At 36.5% G+C, this 16658-nt stretch overlaps 1 protein-coding gene across 1 annotated transcript in view; it reads right to left on the reverse strand.

Moving 5' to 3' along the window:
• Window positions 1-16658, reverse strand: part of COL25A1 (collagen type XXV alpha 1 chain) — a 465144-nt gene that overhangs the window by 87988 nt on the left and 360498 nt on the right. Inside the window, exon 12 of the mRNA XM_078069067.1 lies at window positions 14633-14677. Coding sequence (XP_077925193.1) covers window positions 14633-14677 — 45 coding nt within the window. The remainder of the gene's footprint in view (window positions 1-14632; window positions 14678-16658) is intronic.

Raw genomic sequence — 16658 nt, forward strand, 5'->3', positions numbered from 1 at the left:
TCATGAAGTGCCCAGCAGCAAAGGTAAGATAGGTAAGCTCTTGCTGCTTCCATGTGGCTCAAAGTCATATCAACTAGAATTTCATTTTCATTTAAAAACATTCCCAAAGCCCTTTAGAGTGTACACCAATGATGGGACAGCTTTCTTCTTTCCAATGAGGGAGTAAAGTTGCTCCTTAGTTGATTAAAAAAAAAACAGGCTTTATTTTTAGGGCAGTTTTAGGCTCACAGCAAATTTAGTTGATTTTTAAGCATGTTTTCTAAGTCACCTACAGGGCAGAGATTGTGCCATTTCAATATTTGTGCTCTCAGCTTCGAAATCATGTACATTAATAATAATAGTACCATTTTTAAGTGCCAGGAACTTTACATTCATCAATTCACTTAATCTCACAAATTTCTATGAGGTAAGTACCACTTTATCTCTAGTTAAGAGATGAAGAAATTAAGCACAGAGAGGTTAAGCAACTTCTCTAGTTTTACACAACTCTAGCCAAGATTTGAACTCTCATGATCTAGCTTAAGAGGTTGTGCTCGTAACAATATGATGCATTCCAAAATGAATGAGAGCATCTAAAAATTGGGAGAGCATACATAGGAGTATTTCTATCCTCATTATCATTTGGCTTATAGTCCTCATTTATAAATGACCCTTCAAGAATGTATGGAAACTGAACTAAATATAACTTATATAAAGATGATTTATATTTACCTCCCAGATAAACCAAGAATACGAAGCTTACATTATCCTTCTAGAAGAGCAAAAAATATTTTACTACTATACTGGACTATTATAATTGCTAAAGACTTAACTTCCTGGAAGAAATTCTGCTTTGTATATAAAGTTACACTATAATTGTAACTCTTGCACTTTCCTTGGATAAATGGCAAAAATGCTGACAGAAAAGCAATGGCTATTATAGGAAAATTTTGATTGGCCATTTGTACATCGCAAAGAGTAAGAACTCAGAAATAGAATATGCCTGGAAAGAGGACTATCATTTACTCTGCAACAGAAGAAGAGCTATCAAGTCGGCTTTCTTCAAAGAATCCACAACAGGATGCACTAATATCATAACTCATGGTTTAATGCAAATAAGAGATGCTGCCAGGAAACAATACAAACTTTGTTTAGACTTTCAAAGAAGAACCATGGTAGCCAGAAAAATAATAAAAAAATGGTTAAGCCCCTGGAACTGAACAAAGTACATGCTGAGATTTTCAAGCAAGGAAGAGAGACATTGCTTAGGTATCTGGTTAACATCCTCCTTAATATATGAATACCGAGGGACTAAAACTTGATCCTGTTTTAAAATTTTTATATACTGTTAAAATAATCTTTTAACATAATAGGAAACAAAAAATGCACCTATGATTCCACCCCTATAATAATTGTTTTCAGTTTGTCCTGTTTCCTTCTAGTCTTTTTTATTTATGCTTACATATTTTCAAGCAATTGTAAGCTTATTACATAGTATGACATTCTGATTTTTTATTATTTGATACTACAAATTTGTTTTCACATAGTATTCATGAGTGTCTTGTGAATAGTTTGATTAACATCTATCAAACTCAGGCGTGATCATATGTTTAATCTGTCCCAAACAGTTGAATACTTGGTTGTTGCCAATCTTTGCTATTAAAGATAAACTAAAACACCCACCTCTGTAAATATTTCTAAATTGCTTTCCAAAAGGATTCAAGTTTTATCTGTTTTGATGGACCCCCCACTCTGTGTTACTTTTTCACAACTTCATCAGCATTGGATATCACAATTTTAATTATTTGGGGGGCAATTTTAATAAGCACAAATGAGAGTTTACTCTTGCTCAGTTCTACATTTATTACTTGCAAGGTTAAATATTTTTTCGTATGTTTATAATTTCAATAGGTATCTCACAAAATTTTAAAGCTATTTAAATAAATAAAGCTATTTCCTGAATGAACTAAGGGAAAACAGAAAGAAGGAAAAGTGAGAAAGTGACTCACAGCATTTTACCTTTCTAATAAGTTATATCAAGAAGAATATATTCAAACTTAGAGTAGGAGGTTCCTATAACTCTAAGCGCCAAGTCCGAGCTACAGGATTCTGGAAGGCATTAATTCATTCAACTAACATTTAGTGAGAATTTTCTACCTGTTCTACTCTGGCCTGAGTGTTTCATGGGATAAAGACGAAATAGGCATGATAGGCACCTGTGCCCAAAGAGCTGATTTTGAACCAGAAAAAAATGATACATACAAAAATAACTTAAGAGAACATCTAATTGAGGTCATAGAACTTTTTTTTTGAGCAAAGTTTTCTTGCACTTCATGAAATAAAAAGACATAAATCAAAAGGAAGTATTGAAGAAGAATGAACCATATGTCGTGTAGTGTATTAATATTTTCTGGTGTATGAGCATAAAGTATTATGAGTCCCCTTCAAATAAAGTTACAATGACATCACTACATAATGTAGTAAAAATATACATATGCAAGAAAGTCAGAAAAGTACAGACAAAAAATGACAATTAGGTTTCCTGGGTGTAGAGAGTAGGTCTCCTATTTGTTAAGAGAATCTGTCCATCTATTTCTGAATGTATTTCACAAGTACTGAAGGATATTCCAAAGATAGTAATAATGAAAAACAGCAGCTAACATCTTAACTACAGGTAGATTGATAAGGTTTTCTCTCTTATACTTTAAATTCTAAAGCATTCCCTGTGTATTACTCACAAATGATGATGTGTGTATTTAAGCTAAAAATAAGTTGGACTGACTTTTAGGAAAGCCTGCTTGCTATTTTCTTTTCTTTCTTCCTTCCTTCCTTCCCTTCTCTCTCTCTCTCCCTCAAACCAAATGCTCTTTAGAACTCTAACGTAAGACATCACTCAAGACTCAACTATTTCAGGTACTGCTAATCAGGGGCAACTTGAAAGAACACTGAAAGATTGGAAGGAATGGAGTTGTCTTATGAGGATTGAGTGCTAAAGGGAAATAGGTCATTTAGAGGTAATATCACTCGCCTGAGGGCAATTGTTTTCTGTTCTGGCAATGGGAATTTACAATGAGTTGTAGCTTAAAATTTTTAGCATGATATAATTTTACATTCACTTGTCAAAACCGATTTTGCTGCTTTTAAATACTGCATTTTCAAAGAGAACTCATTTAAACAGAAGAGGAGAATAACTACAAGGAACATGGACCAGCCGTGGATGGAAAGAGTGATACTGAGAAGAACATGGCATTGGTCTTTTTTTTTTCCCCCGGAATTTTCAACTCTTCCTTGAGGTTTATTTATCTTTATTAATTTTTTAATTTGAGTATAGTTGACACACATTGTCACATTAGTTTCAGATGGACAGCATAGTGATTCAACTTCTTACCAGGAGCATAGCCACTATCTGTCACCATACAACGTTATCATAACATCACTGACTGGATTCTCTGCACTGTGAACGTGGCATCAGTCTTTAAGGTTTTCTCCTGCCTCTGGAGCTCGGGGTGTTGGTGGTCACTGACACCTATCTGAAACACTAAGTGTGCTTTTTTCATGACAGTGACAGTGCACAGAGGGATCTCAGTGGTTTGAGAGGTGAGCAGGACTGGTTTTTAGTCCCCTTCTGCAGGCAGCCATGGTGAGGAGTGGGTGTGCTTTTATAGGGCTTTGGGGCTTCAGCGGCTTTGGCAGCAATTGGGTAAGTAACACTTGGTAGAGGAAGATTCTTTGAAAACAGCGAGGCACCCAACAGGGACTTCTAGATACAACTGTTTGCGGAAGCGTCAAGAAAATGGGGTTTCTGCTCTCCATTCCTATTTATTCTCTCTAGTTTTCTTTAATTTAGTTTTCTACCCTGGTTTCCTAATGGCAAATGAATATGAACACAAAATTGGGTGAATGTAGGAGGTACAAAATGACGTACATATTTTGAAATTTATAGAAATGTAGCATTTCACGACACATTAAGCACACATGAAGATGTAAAGCCCTTATAGGCCTGGTGAGAGACAGAGACAGCAAGACTTCTCTTCTGGGAAACTGAAAAACATGTAAGAGTGGTGGCAAGAGATGACTTGTCTCAGCTATAGCGTGGCAGCCATCGGTGGGAAAAGAGAAGGGGACCCAGGAAAAAGATGGGAGAGATGTTAACCCAGCAGTGATACCTACAAGTCATGTTTGTCAGTGTGAAACATTCGGGCTGAGGAAGGGAGGAACAGCTCCGGGTAAGTGAAGGGCAGGGTGCACTGCGGGGAGGAGTCCTGCGAGGGGCAGGATGCCTTGAATGAGCAGAACTTCCATGGCTTCCAAGAGGCTCATGCCCCTGAGCACCCCCAGGACTCTATCGGGGAAGGGTGGTTGCAGAGAGCACTGAAGGCTGCACAGTTCTGCCTGTGGGTACAGAGACTGGATCCTTCTATATATTTCCATATATTCTTCCATCTGCTCCTTCCTGCACCCCATGTGCCCAAGGGGAAGGGTGAGCAGGAGCTGGGGCAGTGCTGGTTATATGAATTATCATGTTGTCTAAAGTTCCCACAAGACCCTTTCAGAGCTTACACATGCCATCATTTACCTTATGAACTCACCCTGACTCACATCTGCTCTTCCCTAAGCAGAAGCACTCACAAAACAGTGAAATCTTTGAGTTGAAAGGAACCAAGCCAGTCATTCTTAACAGATAAAGAAGCACATTCAGAGAGTAACTTTTCCAGAGGCAAATACCTGCAAAGAGCGGATGTAAGATCAGAGCCCAGGTCTTCCGATTCCCCATCCTATGTTCCATCCGAGCAACTTGTGTCTAAAGAAACCTCATACATTTTTATTATGTTTCTTTTCTGTTTAATTTGAGCATGAAAGAGGAAAGTGGCTTCAGGAAGCCTCCAGTCTAATCTCAGGTTTTCCTCCTCTGGTCTTGTGATATAGAGCAAATTGCTTAAGCTTCTGTGGGGCTCAGCTTTCCTTCTCTGAAGTGTGTGGGAGTAGATTAAATGCTTGCTTTCTCTTTGCTCTTAAGGACTAAGATTTGATTTTATTATTGCTTTAAATAGGAATTAGAAAATTTTATTGAACTCATGATACCTACATAATATTAATATTATTATTATTTGTTGCTGTTGCTGGACTCAAGATGTCACCTGGTGATTCCTTATTCCTCAGACACCTGATTAAACTCAGCTTAGGGCCCAATTTCACAGGTGAAGGAAGTCTAGAATCTAGGGCTCCCCTGGGCCCCTCTGCTGGGGTTCATCGCGGTTTTGCCCCAGACCATTTCAAATGGGTCAGTCAATTCCCTTCACCAGTTGCCTCCAGAACCCCACTCTCCCCAGGCCTTTTGTAAGTTCAGGATTGACTACCTGGTGTTCCTGGGAAGGTGTCACATCAGAGAGCATCTTGTTGGCTTCCATCTCACCTTTCCCCCTCCTCCCCTCCCTCTCCTAGACCACCCTGGGCATTCAGCTTTACTCTCTCTTACCTAAAGAGATTTAGTAGTTTCTAAAAGGCTTCTGCTTGCATGCCCAGTCTCCAATTCTTTTCCTCCTCCTTGCCTACAGGCAGAGGAGGCTTTGTAACTTGGCAAAAGAAAACCCAGTAAACCTGGGCACTTGGGTTTGGTTATATGACAGCGAATCCGGTGTCCTGTAGAGGGCTCTGTCTTGTTTATCTAATCAGCAAAATCCCTCCCTAAAATTAGAATCTCTCTGTCCACATTGGTAATACGAATACTAATGAGTAGAAAGTCGACGGGTGTATCAGCCAGGAGCCTAATAAAAACATTTTATTTAAGATAACTTACTGAAATGGGCCTTAAACTGATTAAAGTAATAACTAAACTGAACCTAGTAATCAAACCTTCATTACGCTTTTTTTAAAAAGTACAAATGTCTAAAATGCCAAATAAGTAAACATAGCAGTTGTAGCAATAATATTATGGCATGGACTATTTCAGAAATAAGTCTGCTACTTACGACTATTTCAGTTTTTGTTCTGCTAAGAAATGTACAAAATATAATTTGAACAAAGAAATTCAAATTCTTAGATAGCTAAGAATTTAGTGATCATAGAAAATAGCTAAGTTGCATTAATTTGGGTGAAATTTACATTAATGAAAATTATGTGCCTTGAGCACACCCCTAAGCTTTGAAGGTCTGGGTAGAAGTACACATGGATGACCCCACATTCCACCCAACAGTGCTAATATCTTCCCGTCTCTTCCCAACCCCAGTCTTATTCTTCACCAAGAAGGGCCCTGGAGGTTGTATGTGAACATCACAGCCTGCAAGCTTTGCCCACAGCTCCCCACCCATAGTGGCTTCAAGGCCACCCACAGGTTTAGAGGTGCACACACCAGCTGTGTGGTCACTCGTGGGACTCTGGACCCAAAGAAGAGGCCAATACAAGCACTAGAAGCAGAATCAGGAGAGTTGAGGCAGGAATTCTTGGGTTGTGGGTACCTAGGATGTGATCAAGAAGTGATCTTTGAGTTGGACTTTGAGTAGGCATGCCTCTTTGGCCCTGTGGACTCCTCACTCTGTGTGGAGGGTCATACCACAGGAGGGACAGAGGAGGCATAATGAGAAGCACTGCTTGCCTGGGTCTAAGAGAAACACTATCCAGTACTTTGTAAATAGCTTATGAAAGGTACCAAAATGAGCAAAAACCAACCAGAGAGCATGATGCCACAGAGGATTGCCTTTTCTGTGTATATATATAAAAAATTGTTCACTATGTGCATGCTTATGGGTGAAAAAAGATTAAGAACAAGGATGTATGTTTTAGGAAGAAATAATCAAAATGGATAAAATGGGTTATGTGAAGTAGAAGAGTTTCTTAGGACTGGGATAAGTCAGATATAACATAGTTGTCCAGCTCCCTCGTGTTACCCGAATCTCTTCTAAATTACACAACTAGTGATTCTTGCAACTTTCCATGTGACTGGGGCTTCTAGAAAAGAAATTGCGGTGGCAGTAGCTAATCAGCCTCTGACATTTTCCAAGCCAGGGGAGAAGGGGGAGGCCAAGACCTCTGTGTCCCCATTTACAATGGAGCTCCAACATTTTGTAAGATGTTTGGGGGAAAGCACTCATTCACTCTCTGCATGTTGATACGAAAGAAGGAAGCCCCAGGCGTGACTGGCAGCCACCTAACAACCAAGGGGAGAGCAGGAACTAGGATGAAGGCAGCAAGGAGGAAGACAGGGTGAAAAGATAAAAGAACGTGTATTCTTAGTGATGAGGTTTAGTTGCCAGAGCAAAGCATTTAAGTTTTAAAAGCCAGCTAATTTCTTCTTTCCTAAAGCATAGTCTTTAATGATAAATCTATGTATAGTTTGAATGATAAATTATTTTTTTCTCTTGGGAAGGGAATGTGCCCAATTATTAATAGAAATGTTAAGTGGTTATGTCCAGCTGGAAAAACTCTAAAGATCAGTGAAGAGTAGTAGAAAGAAATAATAGTTCTTACTAACATTTGCTTCTATACCCGGGAGGCTTCTGAGTCATGGAGTTATTAATGCCCCTCGTACAGAGAGAAACATAGTCTGTTCTTATTAATATTTTAAGAATATTTAAAATATTTTAATAAAGTTACATTTATTACTTTATTTTTTCTGATTAAACTTCGAGGTAAATATTTTAATCTTCATTTGATGAACGAAGACACTAAGGCTTAGAGATGGTAAGTAACTTGCCCAAGGTCATGCAAATACTGAAAAGCAAAGCTGGGATATTCTGAATTTAAGATCCTCATTCTTAACAGTGGAAGCAGAGTCGTGTGCAGTGAGAACAGACTGCCTGGCTTTGAAGCTGAACACCACAGACACCTTGGTAACACTGGGCAAAATATTTATCCTTTCTGTACTCCCATTTGCTCATTAATAAAGTGGAGATGCTAGTTGCTACTTCATAGGATTGCTGTGAGGAATAAGTGAGCTAATAGGCACACAACACTAAGGACAGGACCTGAGAGTAAATGCTGACTAACATGTTAGGAATTATTATACACTGCGCTCTTCTGTTCTCTGTATTGGGCAGAGAAGACAGAGGAGAGAATCCTGAAAGAAATTCAATTTCTCATAAATGAACCCCACTGGTGCTGTTTCGCAGTTGGAAAATGGTTACTATCTGCTTGGCAATGTGGCCTCCTATCAAATGGATGGAACTGGGTAGATGCTAACCTGTTAGGATTGTCACAGTAAGTTATTTCATTGTAGGCTTTATTTTATTTTATTTATTTATTTTAGAAAGAGAGAGAGAGACAGCACGAGTGGGAGGGGGAGAGAGAGAGAGGGTCATAAGCTTGAAGAAAAGGTAGACCATGATGAATACAAAAGCCCCATTGTGATTGATAATACGGTGTTTTAGAAACCAAATTCTAAGACCAAGGTTGTCTGTAATTTAATTTGTAAGTACAGCACCATAGGGGTGGTTTCTCTTCCCTTGCCAAATGCTGCCCACCTGTTAGGTCTCACCCAAAGTCACCTATCCATACGGAGAAGCATTACTTGGCCTTACTTGGCTCTGTGCACCAGGCCAGGCTGCCCTACGCTTCTCGGCCACAGTCCTTAAAAGAACTGTAATGTAACAGGTTTCTAGTATAACTGTTCATTTAATGTCTCCATCCCCAATTAGGCTGGAAATTCCATGAGGACCAAGAGAGATGCTGCCTGGCACTTAGTAGTAAGGGCTGTATGGATGACTGAAAAAATCAACAAGTGAATCAGTGGACCCATTCATGGGAAGTTTCTTTAAAAAGCTTTCCCAGATTACGTATACAATTGAATCAGATGTAGTAAATCAGTATTTTTGTGATCCCTTCTATAAAATATAGTGTTTTTTCAATTAAAATGGAAAATAAGTGGACCTGATGATATCATAATTCAAACACATTTGCTTTGTTGTTTGTTTCGGGACGGCCTGTGAGCAGCTTGCCTTCTCTCACACCCCTTTCCCCAGAAATCCCTTTCCCTCAACTTTTTATTCTTCCCTCTCCCAATATTTTAGTAGAATGATAGAATTTGGTAGAATGATAATTATTATCAAATTCTATAGTAACATGCCTTTAATGGAGTCAGGGGGAAAGCGGTTTAAAAAAAATCTTTACTGTACTTGATTTATTTCAAGCCAACATTAAACTACCTCTTGTAACTAACTTTTCATTCCTCTCTAAAGGAACTTAAAATTCATTAATAAAGAATAGAAATGTTGTTTGTCCCACTTAACAAGTAAAATTGAGTGAAAAGTCTCTTTAAGAGTAAGCATGTATATAAAAATGCCTGAGAATACATGAATCACACTTAGGGATAAAGTGATTTGACTACATGAAATGTTCTGTAATAGGAAAATGATGATGTTTCTTTTAGAAGAAAGAACACATCCTATTATTTATAGTTACTAGAGAAAAAAAGTCATGTATTCTGAGAATTCTAATGCACATAATTGCTAACTTCAGAAGATAGAAAAACTAATAAAAATAATTTGTCTCAACTTTAACCTGTAAAATGATTGAATTGCTGTAAGGTACTTTCCCTGAACTATTCATTAATCTGGAATCAGAAATCACACTTCATTTACTCTGCGTATCTTTTCTTAAAGTCTAAAATCAGAAAGTCACAACTATATTGGGTAATGGGACCACTGAATAAATTCTGCTATAGGAAAATTTTAAGCTAACCAACCAGAAAACAAACAGAACTATATTCAAATCCTTCAGGAGTTTAATTCAGACTGCTTAATGATAGAGCCAAGGAAGCCAAAGAAAAGAGTGTATTTAGTTGTTACAGTAAGTGAATCAAGAATAAAAAATATTGAGTTCATTGAACAGCCCACTGAATAGACTTGAATAAACAGCTTGACCTTTGGAAGTCTGAGAGCTTCAATTTATCTGCTCTCTAAATACACTTACAATAAAAATGCCATTAGAAGTATGTTGTGAGGATTAATGTCAGTGAAGACTGTGAGATCCATGGATAAGAGATGAAAAGGAATTCTAAATACCATAACTATAAATTAATTAAAGTTTAATGTTCCTTAAAAATTACATAGCTATCTGGGATAGATTCGTAGATGATACGCTAACATCATTTTTTATTTATTTTATGTTTTGAAGTTTTAAAAATAATAAATTCTAGAAAATACTTGGAAAATCCATGAATAAGATCTTCTGATATTTGTTTTGCTTTGGAAACAATCCCTATGATTCTGGGGTTTCAAAAATATTCTAGCTTGCTTAGACAAAATAATTGGTTTTTAATCCTAAAAATCTTTATTATTATTTTCATAGTAACAAACAGACAAGGGTGTTAACTGCACCAATTAGACTTTTAATGCTCCCTGTCTCTGTCCCCAGATCTCCTCTTCAGTTGTATTTGCCCAGTGCTGGGCATTGGTTGCTATTCAAGTAAATTGTCATTATGATGATTTGTTTTTATGGGTGCCAATTAATGTGAAAATGTGGAAAGAATAGAAAAATATAGGGTTCTAATACCACCTAATAAAAGTTGAGATTTTAAAAATTCTGATACACACATATATACAAAAATTGATTATGTTCAGCTAGCCAGCATATAGTACATCATTAATTTCTGATGTAGTGTTCAATGATTCATTAGTTGTGTATAATACCCAGTGCTCATCACATCACGTGCCTCCCTTAATACCCATTACCTGGTTACCAAAAATTATAGACAGCAATTAATTTTGTCAAAGGGACAAAAGTTAAAAAGATAGTTTAAAAGATGGTTTAAAAGATGGTTCTACCACAAAATTATTTTTGAAAGCTCCCACTTCTCCATTATATCTGAGAAGTAGGGTTTAATTGTCAAATATTTAGATATACATCTCTTCATGTATGCATGTGTGTGTGTGAGAGACAGACAGACAGACAGACAGAGAGGGATAATGAATAATGGAGCACAAACAAAATGGTAATTATACCTTTAGACTGACAAGATCTAAAGGTACAATTAGATCTATTCTTTTTTTTTTAGATTTTTATTTATTTATTTATTAGAGAGAGAGAGAGAAACAGCATGAGAAGGGAGAGGGTCAGAGGGAGAAGCAGGCTCCCCACTGAGCCGAGAGCCCAAGGTGGGACTCAATCCCAGGACTCTGGGATCATGACCTGAGCCGAAGGCAGTTGCTTAACCAACTGAGCCACCCTAGACTGACAAGATCTATTCTTGAGAATTACAAGATTTTGTGTCCAACACAATTAGCTAGGGAAGAAGAGGACAACATTTCATATTTTTAGGTAAGACTTAGTATTAAATCTACCCTAACTGCTTTGGCTGCTGGCAACAAATCTAAATTATGGAAACAACAGCTTTCAGAATTGGGAACAGAGAATACTAGAAGCTGGTTGAATCAAAAATGAGACATGGGTGACTTTATCTCTTGGAGACTTAGAAATAAATCAGTACAGCCCCTGGTCTCATTTCACAAATGCAACTGCCTTGAGCCCAGACAGGAAAAGGGTCTTTCAAAGGCTGCACATGAGGTGGAAGAAAACAGAGCATCTTGACTCCAGGATAGCGCTCCTGGGCAGGTGAGTGGGGAAAAGCCAGGGCACAGAGAAACATTTTACCTTCCTGTGTAATTTTGCATATTCATAGTCTTCCTATCATGATTCAGCTGGCTTCTTCTCCCTGCTTGAGGGTAAACCTAGGGCTCATTTGCTGAAACTCCTACAGTGTGATACTATTCCTACAGATACTTGATAATATGTATTGAGCATCTGTAACATTACCTTCACTTTAGAGACATTATCTAGTTAATACTGCAAGGTCTGTATTTATATTTTACACCTAAGCCTTAGAAACATTATATAAATTGCCCAAATGAGAACTACGATCTGACCCATTCATTCTGACTACAGAGTCCACACTTTTTCCTCCATACCACACTGCCTTCCACATTTCACAGAAGATGCTCAGGAGCCCTTTGTAGATTGTGATGCCAGAAAAAGCTAGATTTGGGTTTAATGCCATGTTACTGCTTATGTAAGTCCTTTCTCCTAATACAATCTGAATCACTGAAAGACCATTACAAAATAAGAAATACTCAGATTAGCAGTCAAGGTGACCCATATTTGAAGGAAAATAGTGTAAAAAAAAAAATGTCACTACCAAGTTTATTAGCCAAAGCCAATCACCAATTTTGTCAATCTGAATGGATGGAAAACAAAATACTTTTTAAAAATATTTTTCTTCCTTTTTTGTAAGAGAAAAATCTTTCTATTTTCTAGTTGTCATTTGTTGTATTTCTGATTGCTTAGAAATCATATTCTTCCTTAGCCATTATTTGAAAAATATTTTCTAAGCCACAAAAGTACTTCTTTGGAAAAGTGAAATTGTAATGTAGAAAAAATGTTTTCTTAAGACAGCTTGAGGACAATTAGGTGCTTTAAAAAATTATGTCATTGTAAGCTCTTTTCTTAGAAAAACAAATTGTAGAGATCCAAAACATATGTCATATGCTTAAGTACAGAATTATTACTCCATTTCCAGCTTTGTTTTTACTGTCTAAATGACCTGCTGTTTCGGTGAAGGACTCATGGTTTTGCACTTTATTTTCCTAGAGATGATACAGCAAATATTACAAATGTTAGATAATCACTAGTGTTAACAGAAATTTCATCCACAAAGTTTTAGGTTAAATTCTATGGAGTAGGAAAAACAATCGTAAACTACATTTTGCTAATACCGTCATAAAAGTGTGAAATTATTTACCTTCCCTAGGTCCTATAGAAAACACTTTAAAATGCCACAAAGATGTATAACAAGACATAAAACTGCAAATATTAACTGTCTATTTTCTTGAAATATAATTTAAACTTGGTGACTAGGACAAGAAAATGTCACATTCCTTTCTCTTGCTAAGGAAATTGCATATTTCCTTTGCAAAAATACAGAATATGCAGTTTTCATAAACATGTATGTGACAGTTTTAAAGTTGTTTTGTTTCAGGTTAATGGTTTCTATAAATTTTCACGATTGTCCCAAAGTTGAAAAAAGAAAAGAAGCAAAGAAGACAGAGCAAACATTAACCTTAAGGGTATAAGCTTTGTTCTTCACCAATGTTAAAAACATTTCTCTTATATCCATATCTGTCTTCTCCAAATATTATCTTGACTTACATAACTTTAAAATCCATCTTAGAATGAATATACTTCCAAATTTTTATGTATCCCTCCATGATCTGAAATATTCTAAATAGAAAGTTAATCTTTGCTCTTTACCAGGATTTGTGAAGCAAACAGATACGTATTTTATTAAGTGGCAAATAGAGCAGTGAGCTGGGCAGTTCATTCCCATGGAGTGCGCAGTGTTTGGTTTGTGGATTAGCGGATACCATAAGCCTTGGTTGAGGACATCAATTTCACCGGGAATTGAGTAATCGTGGAAGCAGAGGACCTTGTTTAAGATACAGATCAATGAAGGAAACGTTTCATTGTAAGATCACCACTGTCATAAAGACTTTATGTCTACTTGCCATTTAATCCTCACGTTGACCCTAGTAGGTAGAAACTGTTTTTGTCTTCCTTTTACATATGAAGAGACTGAGGCCAGAGAATTCAAGGACTTTGCCAAAATTCATGTGGCCTGTAAGTGGCAGACTCATGCTTTTTGCTAGCCACTGTAGGTTTTAAATAGTGATTGTTAGTATCTTATTGAAGAAGAAAAGATGGACAAGATGGGAAAGGTTACTAGGAGGTCTCTTCTGTCTGTAAATATTCGGCTCCTTATGATTTCAGAATTTAATCCAGAGTGCACAGATTTAAAAATTTTCTGTTGAACACAAGCTGATGGGTCACAGGATTTTATAGGGTTAGTCCAAAAACTCTAAGGGAGACAAGAAAGTCCCTAGCTCAGCTTCCTGGCTCCTGGTAGACTGGCTTTGTTAGCTGCCCCTATGGTTTTCCTGGTCTCTGTAGAGGTTCCAGATTGAAAAGCCAGTCAGCACTGTTGGGGAGCACAGAAAAGCAGACCCACTTGTGGGATGATGCTAGATGCTTTGTCCAACCAGTAAGTATGTTGAAGGAATAGATGTAACCACATGTATAGATATGTCTATGTAGAGTTGTGGGGTTTTCTTATTTTATTTTCCCCCTCATTATTAACAGTACAGTAAAAGTGTACTACCAGAGCTTGGCGAGTCTATTTAAACCCTAATTTTTCTTGACAGTAAAAAGAGCTTGCTCCTAAATTCAGAATATTCCAATAAGTTCCCTCTGTAAGAATTTTTGTTAATGAAAGAAATAATACATGTTACTTTTGCCATGACAAGAATAAACTGGAGTATATTTTGTTTATGACAATTAATGTTAAACACAAAATTTTTCCTATTCTATGTATATTTATTTTATATATATATATATATATATATATATATATATATATACTTTATAAGAAAGATATAGTTGTATCTCCTACAAAACTTATCAAAATAGAATGGAAAATTTTCTAAGAGTTTCTGACTATTTAATGCATCATTAAAAATTAAATTAGTTTGATCTTTTGCACATAATTTCCCTGCATTTCAAAAGTATATGTAGTGCTTTTATAAGTATATAAACTTTTTACTAACATTACTGACTAGAATAATTTTGTGATTTTAATCCCTTTAAATGATCAAAAATATTCTATAGAACTTACCTTTTGACCATTCACCCCTGGAATTCCAGGTACTCCAACAGAACCCTAAGAAGACACATGATTAAATTAAGCATAGAATCACAAAATATTTCAATTCTAAGTTTGTATTGTATTAATTATGTCAGCCATAACCTTACCTTGCTAAAACATGTGTGAAAGGCTAAGTTTTTCAGATCTTATGCATGGTATTCAGATATATAATAATGTAAGCAGATTCATCAAGCATTCCCAGAAACTACAGAGTTAAATTTAACCATGTTTCTAAATATCCACTTATCCCTAATATGATTTTAAAGAAATTCACATCATAAATTGGGATCCACAGCTATCAGAAGGCCACATGGCTCTAAATTTTGGTGCTTTTAAGAAATAAACAGGCTTAGTTCCGTCTGGAAAAGCCTAGCAGTAGCAGTAACTCTTGCATTTCAGGAGTTTAAATACCATAAAACAAAAGGTAATTAAAATAACAACCACTTGTTTCACAATTAGTCAAATAAGGCACTCAAATTTGTTGTATTTGAAGCATTTTCCCCTGGACTTTCAGGGTGTACATTTAAGCCAGGTGAGTGTGAATATGTCTTCCTAGACTAGAAAAGGTGTTACAAATGTTAAACACTGACTAGGAATAACACAACAACACATCAAATATTAAGTTAAGAGTGTGTGTGTGTGTGTGTGTGTGTGTGTGTAGACATGTGTGCACATCTGCACTGGGGTGATTACGAACGGTTGGACATAGGTGGGGTGAACTGAGAATAAGAAACCTAATTATCACCTGAGAAAATCTATGACATTTACCTGGATATAGAACATTAACAAATGTTTTCGGATAGTGATGTCACCCCCTTTCAGGCTCTGGAGAAATCATTTTTAAATAAAATATGTTTATTCTTTGTCTAGCCCTAGAAAACAGATTTTTCTAAGTTGATGTATGATACTAAATTTCTTTAATAATAATGGGAAAAAAGTTTTTTTAAAGAGTAAATATAAACCTAAAACTGCTCTAAAAGAGGAAGTTTATTAAAAATATAGTCACTAAAAAATATATAGTCATTATATGCAAAACAAATTGAGATGGCAAGTTCCTTAGTGTTTTGGTAATTATATTGAGTGGGTCATTAAAAGACTTCCTGAAGCCTCAGGCAGTAATTTTAGCCTGGTCGCATGTGGATTAGGGTAGCTTTACAATTTCACACCATGCTTAATAGAGACATTATTGCGAAGGACAAAGTGTTCTTATACACAAGTTGTCTCACAACTCATTGGCTTTGGACTTGGTTTGTAGGATTATGTTTCAACAGATGCCACATGCCCAGTGCTTGGGGAATAAAAAGTCTCTCTTTGATGGATTCCAAAGATAAAGAATAATCACTTTTCCACCTGTTGTAATACAATTGTTTTCTTTAGTTTTCTGCAGGTTAAATATCCCTTTTTCCCCATTGTGTGGTGGGAGTTGCAACAGGGAATGGGGACTTAGCAATATTTCATTGGCAAAGGGCCACCTACATACTATTGATATATTTACTACTGTAGTATTGATGTAATTTTAGAAGCGCTAGACCCTCTCCATCAGAATGTAATGGTGAATTCTGATGACTGGGAAATGACAATCAGGAAGTCACTTTTCAGTTTACCTCAGCAAAGGAAAACACTAATGGACCAATGGAATACAGTCACCAAACAACAAGTACATCTTTTGTTCTGGTCCGTTCTACGATCATTTGGTCATAATACTTGAGCAGGACCATGCACTCAGTCTGCAATGTCATATGACCTTTCAAATTCTAAGTTTTGTCACAATGTTTTGCCAGTATTTTAATTAAAAATTCAATAACCTAAAGTTCGACAGACAGCTTAAAAAGAATTTACTCTGGATTTATTGGATTTTCTATAATGGAGTTGATTAGAAATCTAATGGCTCACATTAAATGATTGTATTTTTAGAAAGGAGAATGCACAATCCAGATGCTTCAGCATGGCTTACAGTAGCTAATTCTATTCACCTCTCATGCTAGGCATTAGGCAA

The sequence above is a fragment of the Halichoerus grypus genome, chromosome 3, assembly GCF_964656455.1.
Source record: "Halichoerus grypus chromosome 3, mHalGry1.hap1.1, whole genome shotgun sequence".
Taxonomy (NCBI): Eukaryota; Metazoa; Chordata; class Mammalia; order Carnivora; family Phocidae; genus Halichoerus; species Halichoerus grypus.